The 16327-nt window shown below is 40.1% G+C and overlaps 1 protein-coding gene across 1 annotated transcript in view; it reads left to right on the top strand.

The window, feature by feature from the left end:
* The window catches only part of LOC143171932 (rapamycin-insensitive companion of mTOR), a 91978-nt gene that overhangs the window by 35417 nt on the left and 40234 nt on the right, over positions 1–16327 (top strand). Inside the window, exons 6-14 of the mRNA XM_076361114.1 lie at positions 1689–1815; positions 2804–2973; positions 3219–3286; positions 4285–4352; positions 9967–10049; positions 10796–10883; positions 11922–12012; positions 12147–12213; positions 12321–12401. Coding sequence (XP_076217229.1) covers positions 1689–1815; positions 2804–2973; positions 3219–3286; positions 4285–4352; positions 9967–10049; positions 10796–10883; positions 11922–12012; positions 12147–12213; positions 12321–12401 — 843 coding nt within the window. The remainder of the gene's footprint in view (positions 1–1688; positions 1816–2803; positions 2974–3218; positions 3287–4284; positions 4353–9966; positions 10050–10795; positions 10884–11921; positions 12013–12146; positions 12214–12320; positions 12402–16327) is intronic.

Below are 16327 nucleotides of genomic sequence, written 5' to 3'. Positions count from 1 at the left end.
GAAATCTTTCCTTCTCATGTCTTAAAACCAAAGAAAACAACGAAGCAAAACAGCCTTAAGAGGATGCTTGTGTCCTCACACTTAAGTACGTGTCAATGTCAGTAGAAAAAAAGGTTATAAATTTGTAGAGTGGATTGGTACATCCATTCTATTGCTAATTCTTGTTACTTCATGCCATTGTAACAGTGAAAGACTGCATGGGTGGGGAAGAGTTTGGGTTTTATTTAGAGTCCTATCTTAAAGCTTTTTGTTCTGTGGGTGACAACATTATGTATGACAAGAAGTTTCTCAAAAACACATCTTAAAAATAAACTTGTTGAAGTGTTCAAATATATTTGTCATAATGGTTGATCTCTTCTCACTTTGATATTCTTGCAAAGAGGGGGGAAAAAGTAATCCTCTGAACAAATATCTGTAAGACATCTAAGGGAGCTGTAAAATTAATATAGGACAAAACAATTTTGGAAAAATAATGGAGATAAGCCTGCTTTTGTTGGAAACAAAAGGGATATTAAACCTTGGTTAGTCATTCTTCAATTAAAAAATAAAAACAATTTGCAGTAAATTTGAGACAGAATAGAAGAACAGATTTTAACAGCCAATGCTCCTTTACACTACTGAAGAGCTCCTGTGCCATGGAAATCCTCAGCTGTTAGTTTAGGACAAGCAGAGTTTATACCAGATTAAGGAGCAAGACCCTGTGTACACATTAAAGGCAAAAAAACTCCACTCCACCCCCCCCAAATGAGACTTTGACTACAAAGGCTGAGTAGCTCTCTATTCACATTTTTCATAGTTTGCTAAAATTAAATATACATATCCTGTATACTATGGAACATGAACATTAAGTTAAACAGAGGTATTACTAAGGGGAAATAGTGGTGTGGTTTTTTTTTTTGTCTGACTGCTTAAAAAGGGAACAACATAATTTGTTACAGCCCACTCAACCATGTCACATTTTTTCTACTAATAAATAAAATTGAGATGTTAAAAAATGCTCAATATCCACTAAACATCTAAAAACTTCTAAAGTTTAACGTGTTTAAAGTGTGTGTGTGTGTTTTTTGTGACATATAGCTATAAAATTTATGATGAAGTTGTATTACACTGCAGTTTTAGGAAGATCAGGTACCATACAAGAGGATATAGGGGCGTTGCTGACAGTTGCCTTCCAAGTACTATAGCAGCTTCTTTTGTTGACTGTCCTCTTTTGTAGTCTGCAGCAGCCTAAGGATCTCTCTACAAAACAAGAGTTTAGTCTTGGCTAATTAAAAAGTTGAATAGATATTGAAGATAGATATCTGGTGCAGTATGAATGAATGTTCTAGAAGAGTTTGTAATCTGCTCTGTGTTATTGGATAGTGTTCTCTGTCGATAAAGAAATTCTTGGAAAAAATCTGAAGAAGGTAGCAGTAGTTCTTTCTGCAACAGTCAGGGTTTTTTTTTTTTTACCCTTATTATAATAAAATAATATAAAAATAAAAAACTGAAGCAGGAAGAAAATAGTAAATTGACGAATCAAGAATTTCAAGAACAAAAGAAAGTGTTTTGAGGATTTGCAGGATACAACCAAATAATATATGGAGTGGTCTGGTAGTATCTAGGAAACAAAATGCTAGTGAATCTGTGAGTATATTTAGAGAAATATTATGAAGAAACCAGAGGGCTTTTTCTTTCACTTTTGGCAGATGATCACTGTGAATGCTTCATTGTTCCCCAGTTCTATTACTAATTCATTGATAGCAGTTGGAAACGATGGTCTTCAAGAAAGAGACAGAATGGTTCGAGCATGTATAGCCATTATCTGTGAACTAGGTAAGATAACTGAAAGCTAATTAAGAAAAATTTTGATGTGGTTGTCATCAGTCTTCTAAGAGATTCTCTTCTGTGGGTTCATATTAAATAGATTGTATTCAAATAATTAAGGGTATTTGTTTAATAACTAATGAATCAGATGTTAAATGTTCTTAATGTCCATTTCATATATTTTAGTCATTAGTTTGATATAAAACAAAATCACTTTAACTTAAAATCAAAAATCTCTTAAGTGAAGTACCTGAAGATTTCAGGTACTGTGCTTTCCTTTATGACTTGCCAATTTTTGTGTTATCTTAAAAATGTTTCCCTGCTGCAGTTGATGTTTCTAAAACTAATGGATTGGAAGTAGGGAAAATTCCATACATGAGGTGCTGACAAATGTACAAGTGTTCAGAGAACTACAAAACATTTTCCTTTAAAAATTTTTACAGTAGGGTACTGTGATTAGCTGGCTTCTGGAAGTCAGTATTTGTGTCCATGTAGAGGCTATCTGGACAGTGATTTATACTAACTCTCTATACTTGTATGTGGGTGCTGATTTTTAAAGGTGTTTTTTCAGTTTTGTATCAATCAATGAGAAATAACTTCAGCAACACTTTCAAGATACAAACTTCTGTTTTAAAGAACTAAACAATTTGTTACTCGTTTATATTCTAGTATAAATATTTTATCCCCGTCAGTCCAGTGAAGCACAAAACCTTTTTGCAGGGAAATCCAGGCACTACTGTATGGAAACTTGGTTGGAAATAAGCTGGGAAATTGCTGCACAGTGGTAACTGACTGACCAGTATTTTTGTTGATGATAAATTAATCAAAAATCTCAATTTATTGCTAATTTCAGTCATTAAAAGCTTTATTGTGTGCCTCAGCAGTGTTCAGGAAGAAAAAGATATATGTACTAAACAGACAAGTTTGTTGTATTGGAAGTTGTGAAATGTTTTCTTTTCTATCACTGGTCCTAAGTGACGTGTTTTTCTTTATTTAGCACTTCAGAATCCTGAGGTGGTGGCTCTTCGGGGTGGTTTAAGTACCATCTTGAAAAATGTGATTGATTGTCAGCTAAGCCGAATAAATGAGGCTTTGATAACTACAGTTTTGCACCTCATTAATCATCCAAAGACCCGACAGTATGTGCGAGCAGATGTAGAGTTAGAGGTGGGTTCAGTTTTACTTGTTTAGTGACAGAAGTTAAACATTGTATTACTAATGAAAATGTTTAATTTTCACTTCAGATTTCACCCTCTGTATTAGTGCAAAATGTTTAAATGCAACATTTTAGGCTAAGAACTTAATGATTTATAAAGCAGGAATAACATGACAGATTGGAGTGGGACTGAGGAAAGGGCAAGACCTGTTAACTCTTCTCATGTGAAAGTAATGCATGTCTTTCTTCTGTTTAGCGAATTTTAGCTCCTTACACAGATTTTCACTACAGGCATAATCCAGACACAGCAGAAGGACAAATCAAGTAAGTGTTAGTGCTGCTACTTATGCTACCAGTTGTGTTCGTGGTACTGGAATTAAACTATTTTTCTTTCCAAAGTGACAAAATAAAAGCAATTAGCTAATATTAAACTATTTGAAGTTGAATATGATAGCAGGTTAGAATGCAAATTCCTAAAATATTGTTAAGCGTTTCAGATTTAAAAGGGAAAATTAGTTTTACCCTTCTTCGCTTCCCCCCACTATATTTCTTTTACTTAAAAAATCATCACAATCATCATTTTTTACTTCAGGTATGGGTTTCTTTTTATCTAGCTTTAAACATCCACAATGAGGAGTTTGCATTTGAGCTAGTTTTATGTTTGATGGTTGTATGGTCAGGCTCAGAAATGGAAACGAGAGGTTCCAACTTGATATCGGGGGGGGGGGAAATTCTGTGAGGCCAGTCAAGTGTTGGAAGAGGCTGTCCAGAGAGGTCCTGCAGCCTTCATCCTTGAGAGTTTCTAAGACCCAGCTGGATAAAGCCCTGCATATAACCTGGTCTGGTCTCAGAGCTGACAACTTCTTTGTGCAGGAATTTGGACTAGAGGTCTTCCGAGATTGCTTCCAGCTTAAATTATTCAGTATTTTTTTTCTATTTTTTTTATTATCAAATGGCAACAGACACTTAGGTCTGCGTAACTGAATCGGTGTCCAAGTGGCCCCTGCTGTAGTCTTACTGTCAGTGGAGGCTTCAGAGTGAATCATCCGACCAAATATAGGTGTTTACTTCTGATGTGATCCTCCTACCGTGGAACCCCCACTGAAAAAGGAAAAGTAACAGTACTTTAAAAATTCTAATCTTTGTGTGTGTACACATTGCATACATATATACACACATATATATGTATGTAACAGATTTTTCTTACTCTGGTTTTTGTCCCCCATCTAAAATTTCAGTTAACTACTTTTTACTTGCTATGTTAGTAACACTGTTTTACAGTAATTAACTGTGTATTGTGACATTTGTTATTTTAATGACAGAGAGGACAGAGAAGCACGGTTCCTAGCTAGTAAAATGGGAATAGTGGCAGCATTTCGATCATGGGCAGGTAAGATTTTTTTGTTTGTTTGTTTGAAGTAGGATGATTAGAAGGGGAATTTTACTTTCTAGTGTAAAAGAGTGGTTTATTTAAGCACAGAATCTCTCTCTCTTGATCTGTAATTTCTATCAATACCTTCCTACAATGGTACTAAGATGTGTTTTGATATTGTTAAATTGGAGGACTCGTACATAGTTTTCTTTGACTAACTCTACTGACAAGACACAGCTTTTTTTTTTTTTTTTTTTTTGTAGTATAGAATGCCATATAAGTTGTACCTTGATGGTACTTCTTGACATTTGATGGGTGAGAGGATGTTGAAAATAACATCATATCGTAAGAATTTGCCTTTGAGATTTTTCTGCCACTGTAAATAAGAAATCTGTTTGTCTATGCGAAGAGATATCAACAGAATAGTTTCATTAGCACCTGCTTTTACCAAGGGCTATAGTTGAAGATAAATCACAGTATGGACATGGTTTTGGATTTTTCATGTAGAAGACACTTCTAAATCGAAAAAGTAGGTTTTCGCATTTTTCTAAATCCTTTCTCTTACAGTATCTAACATGAAGATATTGCCTCAGGGACTGCTCGTTCTTTTAGTCAAAACAATGTCTTGCAAATAAACTAAATCAGTTGATAAGACCATTTACCAAAATTTTGGTTAGGATTTTTACAGGCTGTACTTAGGAAAGATTCAGACTGTATAGAAAGGCTTTTGCTTTGTAAGACACTTTGCTTTATTTTTTAATGTTCTGAAAATGGTCAGTAAGCTTAATTTAACATCCAGGTATCCTTCAAAAGTTTCTCACGTGTGTTCTCACTTGCTTGGGGAGGAAGCATCCCCCTGGATGAGGGGATGAGTGCACCCTCAGTAAGTTTGCAGACGACACCAAGTTGGGTGGGAGTGTTGATCTGCTCGAGGGTAGGAAGGCTCTGCAGAGGGACCTGGACAGGCTGGATCGATGGGCCGAGGCCAACTGTATGAGGTTCAACAAGGCCAAGTGCCGGGTCCTGCACTTGGGCCACAACAACCCCATGCAGCGCTACAGGCTTGGGGAAGAGTGGCTGGAAGGCTGCCTGTCAGAAAAAGACCTGGGGGTGTTGGTCGACAGCCGGCTGAACATGAGCCGGCAGTGTGCCCAGGCGGCCAAGAAGGCCAATGGCATCCTGGCCTGTATCAGAAATAGTGTGGCCAGCAGGAGTAGGGATGTGATCGTGCCCCTGTACTCGGCCCTGGTGAGGCCGCACCTCGAATACTGTGTTCAGTTTTGGGCCCCTCACTACAAGAAGGACGTTGAGGTGCTGGAGCGTGTCCAGAGAAGGGCAACAAGGCTGGTGAAGGGTCTGGAGAACAAGTCTTATGAGGAGCGGCTGAGGGAACTGGGGTTGTTTAGCCTGGAGAAAAGGAGGCTGAGGGGAGACCTCATGGCTCTCTACAACTACCTGAAAGGAGGTTGTAGCGAGGTGGGTGTCGGTCTCTTCTCCCAAGTAACTAGCGATAGGACGAGAGGAAATGGCCTCATGTTGTGCCAGGGGAGGTTTAGATTGGACGTGAGGAAAAATTTCTTTACTGCAAGAGTGGTTAAACATTGGAACAGGCTGCCCAGGGAAGTGGTTGAGTCCCCATCCCTGGAGGTATTTAAAAGACGTGTAGATGCGGCGCTTAGGGACATGGTTTAGTGGGCATGGTGGTGTTGGGTTGACGGTTGGACTCGATGATCTTAGAGGTCTTTTCCAACCTTAATGATTCTATGATTCTATGAAGCCTGGAAAGTTTGTGACAACTTTGAAATTTCTGAGAAGCAGTTTCTGATAAGGAAGATGCAGCAACACTCCTAACTCAGACACTTAGAATTAACAGCATAAGCCTGAAAAGTTCAAGTGACTGAAGAAACAATTGTCTTGGAATATGTTACTTGCCGTGGTACTTTCACTGTTATACGTTCTTCCTTTTTGTTTTTTATATTACTTGTTATGTTGGAGACTAACATCTTAACAGTTTTCAGTACAAAAATGTCCTTACACTGTCAGTCTTCACAGGACATGTAGCAAAACCAGGCTTGAGGGTGGTTTTGGTTTTCTTTTTTTTTGTTATGGCTTTTTGAGTGTGTTTTTGGTTTTGTGTTTTGGTTTTTTTTTTCTTTCCTGTCTGTACTGTCTGCTTTGTTCTACTGTTCTGCCCTCCTTATTCTCCAGACTGGGTTATTCTTTAGAGCTAATTACTGTGTCCTTTATCCTCATATGCGATCATGTCCTCAGAGTTGAAATTGGGGCATGCAGCAATGACTGCATGCACCCAAATCTATTCCTGCATTGCAATTGGAATGTGGACATGTCCGATAGAGCTGCTGGCCAAGGCTGAGCCAATTAGCGATGGTGGTAGTGCCTCTGTGATAACATATTTAAGAAGGGGGAAAAACTGCTGCGCAACAACAGCTGGAAGAGAGGAGTGAGAATATGTGAAACAACTCTGCAGACACCAAGGTCAGTGAAGGAGGGGGAGGAGGTGCTCCAGGTGCCAGAGCAGAGATTCCCCTGCAGACTGTGGAGAAGACCATGGTGAGGAAGGCTGTCCCCCTGCAGCCCCTGGAGATCCATGGTGGAGCAGATATCCACCTGCAGCCCATGGAGGACCCCATGCCGGAGCAAGTGGATGTGCCCAAAGGAGGCTGTGACCCTGTGGGAAGCCTATGCTGGAGCAGGCTTCTGTCAGGACCTGTGCACCCATGGAGAGAGGAGCCCACGCTGGAGGAGGTTTGCTGGCAGGACTTGTGACCCTGTGGGGGATCCATGCTGGAGCAGTCTGTTCCTGAAGGACTGCACCCCGTGGAAAGGACCCATGGAGGAGCAGTTCATGAAGAACGGCAGCCTGTGGGAAAGACCCATGTTGGAGCAGTTTGCAGAGGACTGTCTCCTGTGGGAGGGACCCCACGCTGGAGCAGGGGAAGAGTGTGAGGAGGAAGGAGCAGCAGAGACAACGTGTGATAAACTGACTGCAACCCCCATTCCCATCCCCTCCATGCCGCTCAGGGGGAGGAGGTAGAGAAATTGGGAGTGAAGTTGAGCCCGAGAAGAAGGGAGGGGTGGGGGGAAGGTGTTTTCAGATTTGGTTTTATTTCTCATTACCCTACTCTGATTTGATTGGTAATAAACTTAAATTAATTTTCCCCAAGTCGAGTCTGTTTTGCCCGTGATGGTAATTGCTGAGTGATCTCCCTGTCCTTATCTCGACCCACGAGCCTTCTGTTATATTTTTCTCTCCCCCTGTCCAGTTGAGGATGGGGAGTGATAGAGCAGCTTGGTGGGCACCTGGTGGCCAGCCAAGGTCAACCCACCACAGGCCATTATATGCTCTTGGGGAAAAAAAAGGCCTCTGAGGTGTGCTGTGGAACAGCTCTGGAGCCCTCAGCATAAGAAAGACAGGGACCTGTTGGAGTGGGTCCAGAAGAGGGCCACAAAAATGATCAGGGGGCTGGGACACCTCTCCTATGAAGAAAGGCTGAGAGAGTTGGGGTTGTTCAGCCTAGAGAAGAGAAGGCTTTGGGGAGACCTTATTGCAGCCTATCAGTACTTAAAGGGGGCTTATAAGAAAGATGGCGGCAAACTTTTTAGCAGGGCCTGTTGCGACAGGACAAGGGGGAATGGCTTTAAACTAAAGGGGGGTAGATTTAGACTAGATCTAAGGAAGAAATGTTTTACGCTGAGGGTGGTGAAACACTGGAGCAGGTTGCCCAGAGAGGTGGTGGATGCCCCATCCCTGGAAACATTCAAGGTCAGGTTGGACGGGGCTCTGAGCAACCTGATCCTAGTTGAAGATGTCCCTGCCCACGGCAGGGGGGTTGGACTAGATGACCTTTAAAGGTCCCTTCTAACCCAAACTATTCTATGATTCATTATATGTATTTACTACTTACAATAAGAAATTTATAATAAACTAAATGAACAGTTAAATTAAGTTGAAATATTTAACGTGTTCCATGCTCCTGTTCTACTGTTCACCTCCACCTGAAAAATCAGCATACTGCACAGAAACTCTGCTTTTAAGTAAACCCATTTTATTAGCATAAAGCTTTAAATTCGAACACTTAGGTTTATGCTCAATGAGTACAAATTCTTCCAAGGACCACATCACGCTTTTTTTACCACAATTATTTTTCATATTGTGAGAAAAATGCATAGCAGTAATGCTGAAATCCAAAGTTGTTCATGAGATAGATTATTAAATTGGCCTGGATCAGCTCCATATTTGGGCTCAAATAATCTAAGTTAGTCGAAGTATTTGGGATTTTGCATTTTTAACAGTGGCTATAATCAAAGATGATTATAAACCATAAGTTATTATACAGCCTATTTCCTAGTTTTTGTGACATGGAAGTTTTGAACTTGAGGGCTTTATTCAAGTTCATATAAAGCACATGTCATTAAAGTTAAATTTCTATTAGTGAAAATAAATAGATGAGTAGGTCATACTTTTCATCTTTTAGTAATTTTTAATGAATGAAGATTTGGGTTTGTTTATAATATGTAAGACAAAGGTGTGCAAACCTGGCTTCTTTTTGTCATTTAAAGTTGCAGTTTTGAGGAACTTGTTTGTTTTCTGGATAGCATGTTACTGTAAGTTTTAATTTATTCTGTGATGTATGATGAGAAATGGTCAAGGAAATGAGCAAGGTTTTTGTAGCCACATTTTGAATTAAGAGATTGTATGTAATTTGAGGCTGAAATTCAGTGTAATCATTAGCTTCAGGAGGTATTCTGTAACATTTATAAACAATTTGAGGGTTTGCCCTATTAATATTGGAATATTAAGCTGAGTAAAAATATAGTGTACAAGGACCAAATTAGAAGAGATTTTATGCAAAGTAAAATCAACTGTGTTGAAAAGAAGGAAGAAATGTTTTACGCTGAGGGTGGTAAAACACTGGAACAGGTTGCTCAGAGAGGTGGTGGATGCCCCATCCCTGGAAACATTCAAGGTCAGGTTGGACGGGGCCCTGCGCAACCTGATCTGGTTGAAGATGTCCCTTCTCACTGCAGGGGGGTTGGACTAGATGACCTTTAAAGGTCCTTTCCAACCCAAACCATTCTATGATTCTGTGAAAATTCTGGAGATGAGCACTTGTCATTTGGGAAAAGATGATTAAAAACGGTGCACAGAGAATGTTATTCCAAGTATATTTAAACTCGCTTTTTAGAATTCACCTAAGATTAAAGGTAACTAAATAATTTGTTAGTTTGATACAGCTTTTGATGGAGAAGCTGCTCACAGTTCTGCCAAGATGATGCAAATGTTTCAAGTTTAAGATTTATTCTTTATTGGCAATTTTGTCTTTCTGCTGTTTCTTCCATGTAAATGTTACTCTTGCAGATAATTTGAGAATACTGTTCACAGTAGAAAGGGTAAAAGTAGCTATAGTTTTTAATGAAGAAACAACGTTTTGTGATTAGAAAGCTTTGTTAAGCATTGATTAGAAAGGAGATGACATAAAGGTGAAAAATGCTTATGATTAGTAATTTTTATCATCTGTGCTTGCACTCAAACTGGAAATCAAATTTAACAGTGTCTAATGCTTTTTTTTGTTTGGTGATGGAATATTATTATATATTTAATGTTTTCTAGGTATTATCAGTCTGTGCAAACCTGGAAATTCTGGGATTCAGTCTCTTATTGGGGTACTCTGTATACCAAATATGGAAATACGGGTAGGTGGTAAATATTTAGTAGTGATATAGGAATAATATTAGATGTTTTAATTAACGTTTAAAATTTTAACAATTTTATCAGTTTAGTGGTTTAAACGTAGACTCCAATTATGAGACCACTAGCCTTGAGTTTATTTGACCCCCAAGTCTAAGTCTATAATTCCATTATAAAATTCCTGTGTGATCTTAAGCAAGTTGCTTGCTTTTTCTGTCTTGGCTCCTTACACATAAAATGAGAATGGAATCACACCCTGTATGTCTGAGAGGAGAGAATGGAGGAGAGAAAAGTGCATAAAATAATTTTTACTCTGGCCACAAGTCAAAGCAGTTTCACAGTAGCTGCAGTTATGAGTTTAAAGCATTGAATCTGAGATAAATAAAAATGTTTCTTCCCAATTACCTGCTAAATGAAGAAGTTGATGGTGGCAGCACGAACTGTTCTAAAAAACTGTAATCCAAGTAGCCTGAGCTGCTGTGGAATTCGTAGTGACGATCAGGCACACTTCTAAAGCAAGCAAGCTCCTTCCCTTCTCTTCTCCAGATTCATTCAGATTATGAAAATAAGCATGTTATCCTAAAAGAAACCCTGAAACAAAGCCACCAGTTTTAGCGCGTGCTCTCTCTCGCGCGTGCTCTCGCTCGCGCGCGTGCTCTCTCTCTCTCCCCCCCTCCCCCCTTCAATATTAATAGTGAACAAAAAGACCATTTTTTGTAAATCTATAAAATTTCTGCCTTTTTTTTGATAGCAAGGTCTGCTTGAGGTTCTTTATGATATATTTCGCCTTCCTCTCCCTGTTGTTGCAGAAGAATTTATTGAGGCACTTCTCAGTGTAGGTAAGTATTTTAGTACTGGTTCACATAAAAACTCTTTCTATTAAGCTCTCCTACAAATTTGAACCCTTCGCTGTTTCCTCTATATTGTAAATTATGTCAGTCTTAACTGTTTCATCACTGAATTCATTGGGTGTTCTGAAGTCCTGTTTGAAACTCTTATCAACTGTTCAGTGTTGATCAAGCTACTAGAAGTCTAACTTTCTTCTGACATCCTTACTATATATCAGTTGTATGTTTCATACAAGAGCAGTAGTGGAGCATTTATACAAAAGACTGTGTAAACACGTTACTACAAGTTAGACTTCTTTGAAGTGTTAGAAGCACTAGTAATGTAGAAGTGTTGGTGAATGTTACAGAAGTTATGAAAAAGGGTCTTTTCTGTATATTGTGTATCTGCTAGCTATCTCCGCTGCACTTCAGCAGACTTTTACTTTTCCTAAGGCAAGTGTATGTGTTTTCATGTCTATATATTTAACAGACTTAGTCTCTTATCTTTAGAATTACTCCTTTGTAAACTTAAGAATATCTTCTGCTTTGTCTCTCAGTGCAAAAGTATGAGCCCAAAAGGAGCAAGTTTCAGCCTTTAATGTTCCAGCAATTCTCCTCTTCAAACTCTGGTTATAAATGTCTTTGTCATGCAGTTGTATAATCAAGCTTAATCCTTGTTCTGCCCTTATAAGTAAATAAATCATTCTTTGTTGCAAACTTGCTACTTTGCGACATATGGATGTACAGTTTAAAATTTTAGGTGTTTATGATATTTTCTGTTAAACAAGTTCAATGTGCTTATGAATTGGAAATTTCGTTATTTTGGTTGATACTTAAATGAGATCTTTGTCCTAGCTTTAAAGTTAGCCTTGCTTTGTGCAGGAGTGTGGATTAGATGACTTGTTAGAGAACCCTTCTGACAAAATTTTCTATAATTTTAAACCTGAAATAACAGTTAGTAAGAACTATTATTTACATACTGACAACTATTAAAATAACACTATGAAATCCAGTGTTATAATTACGATTGTCCATATTTTCTTGTTATAGATCCAAGCAGGTTTCAGGACTGCTGGAGACTTTCTGATGGCTTTGTAGCTGCTGAAGCTAAAACTATACTACCACATCGAGCCAGGTCAAGGTGAGCATTTTGTGAACTCAGTCTAAACTCTTGTTTTAGTTTTCTGTTGTTGTTGACAAAAATATTTGTTGTTTTCTTGCAGACACAATAAGAAATGTACTTTCTAAACCATTTCCATACTTTTTTCTCCTTAGGCCTGATCTCATGGATAATTATTTGGCTTTAGTGCTTTCAGCTTTTATTACTAATGGACTTCTAGAGGTAACTAATGACTTGAAGTTTAAATAGATGCTTGCTACTTTTTTTTCTATAAACATTAAAATAAGATGTTATACATTAAATGTAATAATTTTTTAACTTTTTTGAAGGGTCTGGTTGAAGTGATCACAAGTAGCGATGACCATGTATCTGTTAGAGCAACTATCCTTTTAGGAGAACTTTTGCACATGGTAAGACTTTTTGCTAAGAATAAGTAATATTAGTAGCTCATTGTAAATAGATATTTCCTATTATAGCTTTGAATTTATGTTACAAATTTGGAACACCCACTTTTCATCAAAATAATGGGTTATTTTATATTATAGCATATGGCACTTCATATATTAAAACCAGCATGAATCAATAGGAAGGCGGTTTGAATGTACTGAAAGTGCTAGGGCTTCTGCTCCAAGGATAATCCTCAGTAACCAGTTGTATTTTTAAGCTGAAGTCCTGCAAACTCACTCATTGGTTACTGTGTTTGGGAAAAGGACTATTGATGATTTTTGCTTTTCCTAAAATGATGGTAGCTCTGTGGCAGTGTGTTTAGCTTTCTGCCTCGCAGGCTAGGCAGATGAAACTTTTTTTTATGTTCAGCTTGATGTGGCTTACTTACAATACTTATTTCAACAGCTAGAGATGAGAGGAAATTGTAAATTTATTCATAGAATCACAGAATATCTTGAGTTGGAAGGGACCCATAAGGATCACCGAGTCCAACTCCCTGCTCCTTGCAGGACTACCTAAAACTAAACCATATGACTAAGAGTGTCGTCCAGACGCTCCTTGAATTCTGACAGGCTTGGTGCTGTGACCACTCCCCTGGGGAGCCTGTTCCAGTGGCCAACCACCCTCTCGGTGAAGAACCTTTTCCTAAGGTCCAATCTGAACTTCCCCTGACACATCTTCATTCCTCGTGTCCTATCGCTGGTCACCAGAGAGAGGGCATCAGCACCTCCCCCTCCACTGCCCCCCTTGAGGAAGTTGTAGACTGCGATGAGGTCACCCCTCAGCCTTCTCTTCTCCAAGCTGAACAAACCAAATGACCTCAGCCGCTCCTCATAAGCTTTGCACTCAATGCCTTTCACCATCTTGGTCGCCCTCCTCTGGATGCACTCTAATAGTTTGATGTCCTTCTTATATTGAGGGGCCCAAAACTGCACACGGTAATCGAGGTGGGGCCGCACCAGTGCAGTGTAGAGTGGGACAATCACCTCCCTCGACCGGCGAGCTATGCTGTGCTTGATGCACCCCAGGACACGGTTGGCCCTTTTGGCTGCCAGGGCACGCTGTTGACTCATATTCAACTTGCCTTCAACCCAAACCCCCAGACCTCTTTCCACGGGGCTGCTCTCCAGCCTCTCATCCCCCAATTTGTATGTATAACCAGGATTACCCCGTCCCAGGTGGAGAATCTGGCGCTTGCTCTTGCTAAATTTCATATGGTTGGTGATTGCCCAGCTCTCTAGTCTATCCAGATCTCTCTGTAAGGCCTCTCTACCCTCGAGGGAGTCCACAGCTCCTCCTAATTTAGTATCATCGGCAAACTTACTTAATGTACATTCGACTCCTGCGTCCAGAACATTTATAAAAACATTAAAGAGCACTGGCCCTAAAATTGAGCCCTGGGGAACCCCACTGGTGACTGGCCGCCAGCCTGATGTAACCCCATTTACTATAACCCTTTGAGCCCGACCCATCAGCCGATTGTTCACTCATTGTATTATGGACGTGTCTAGCTGTATGCTGGACATTTTGTCCAGAAGGATACTGTGAGAGACAGTATCAAAAGCTTTGCTAAAATCCAAAAACCCCACATCTACTGGCTTCCCCTGGTCAACTAGGTGGGTGACCTTGTCAAAAAAGGAAATTACGTTAGTTAAGCAGGACTTTCCCCTCGTGAACCCGTGCTGGCTATGACCAATGACTGCATTGTCTCTCAAGTGTTTTTCAGTAACTCCCAGAATAACCTTCTCCATAATTTTACCAGGCACTGAAGTGAGACTGACAGGCCTGTAATTACCAGGGTCTTCCTTCTTACCCTTCTTGAAAATTGGGACAACATTCGCCAGCTTCCAGTCGACTGGGACGCCTCCAGACTCCCAAGACCATTGAAAAATAATGGAGAGAGGTCCCGCGATAACATCGGCCAGCTCTTTCAGTACCCTGGGATGAATCCCATCGGGCCCCATAGGTTTATGCGCATGCAGCTGGAGCAGCAAGTCTCAAACAAGTTCAGGGTCAGCTGGGAGTTTATCATCCTCCTAGTCACGGTCTTCCAACACAGGGCTCTGGGGGTCCCAGGGCCCATCATCAGTTTTGAAGACAGAGGCGAAGGCATTAAACGTCTTTGCTTTGTCTACGTCCCTATTTGTGAGGTGACCGACCTCATCAAGTAACAGACCAATGTTATCTCTGATCCTCCTTTTGCTGTTAACACATTTTAAAAAGCCCTTTTCGTTGTCCTTCACAGTGCTGGCCAGCTTGAACTCTAATCGAGCTTTGGCCGCATGAATTTTCTCCCTACAGTGGTGAACAGAATCTCTGTAGTCCTCCCGTGTCGCCTGTCCTTGCTTCCAATGTCCATACGCCTTCCTTTTCTGCCTAAGTTCTAGAAAATCCCTGCTCAGCCAAGCCGTCCATCTGCCCCGCTTGCTTGACTTCTGACACTTTGGAATTGCCTGCTCCTGCGCTCTTAAGAGATGGCTCTTAAAACGTGACCAGCATTCCTGGACCCCAATACCTTCAAAAGCAGATTCCCAGGGGACCTTACTCTACTAGCTCCTGCAGCAGCCCAAAGTCTGCTCTCCCCCATATCCAGGGTCAAAGTTTTGCTGGCAGTTTTTCTCCTATCGCCAGCAATTTGAAACTCAGCTATTTCGTGGTCACTGTGACCAAGACAGCCACCAATCACCACTTCGCCCACAAGTCCCTCTCTGTTTACAGACAACAAATCTGGGATGGCACCTTTCCTAGTCAGCTCCCTTAGTACCTGCACCAAGAAGTTATCTTCAACATGCTTCAGGAATTTCCTGGACCTGTTTGTGTCTGCTGTATGATATTCCCAGTTGATGTCTGGGAAGTTAAAGTCACCCATAAGGACAAGGGCAGCTGATCTAGAGATATCCCTTAATTCCTTGTAGAATAATTCATCGGTATCATCATCCTGGCTGGGTGGTCAATAGTAGACTCCCACAACAACATCCGCTTTATTTGCTTTCCCCTTCATCCTTACCCAGAGGCTCTCAACCGTGTCGTCGCCAACTGTAAGCGCCATACAATCCAACCCCTCCCTTACATACAGTGCCACCCCCCTGCCTTGCCTGCCCTGCCAATCCCTCCCGAAGAGCCCATAACCATCCATCACGGCTCTACTGTTTTTGTCTTGCTCAGGTTGCTTTAGCCTACTCCAGACCAAAACCAACCAACCAACCAAAAGAAACCTGCTTGAAGATCAGAACTTAACCTAAATTATTTTGGTATAGAGATGATATTGTTTTCATATACGCTCTAGTGCTACCTTTCAGCCTGCTGAGAAGCTGTTAGTCATATGTGAAGTGAGATGATTTATCTTTCTTGCAAAACAGTTCTTTCTTTTTCATGGCCTTTCTCGATGGCAAGAAGCGTATGCAGCAGAGCACTTTTTGATCAGTTTTCTTGTGGTTTGGTTTTTTTTTTGGTTGGTTTGGGTTTTTTTGTTTTGTTTTTTCTAAATGAACTGCTTTATAAGAGACAGTAAGATCGTGAAATACAACTTTGTCTTACAAAAATTTGAATGTGATTTTTCAGACATAGTCTGTATCTTCAGACTATAGACTCATTTCAGTGGTGCATGATTGGCCTGTCCTTAATGCTCCAAAAAACAAGATCACAATCTTCAGGTATAGGATTGCTTATTACTACAGTGATTTACAGCAGCTCAGCTGAGCAGAATGGGTCACAACCAGAACAAATTTGTTCTTTAGTCTCTTCAGTGATTTTTTTTTTTTTTCTTTAAATAATTGGTGGAATTTTTTGAGTGTTCAGTCAGCCATGTAGTTGAAAAGGAGGAATCTGCATTAATGTATGCTATTTTTCATTGTTTCTGGAATACTTTTGAATGGGAGTGATTAGATGC

The sequence above is a fragment of the Aptenodytes patagonicus genome, chromosome W (assembly GCF_965638725.1).
Source record: "Aptenodytes patagonicus chromosome W, bAptPat1.pri.cur, whole genome shotgun sequence".
Classification (NCBI taxonomy): domain Eukaryota; kingdom Metazoa; phylum Chordata; class Aves; order Sphenisciformes; family Spheniscidae; genus Aptenodytes; species Aptenodytes patagonicus.
Note: the sequence above shows the minus strand (reverse complement) of the source record. Positions and strands in the feature narration are given on the sequence as shown.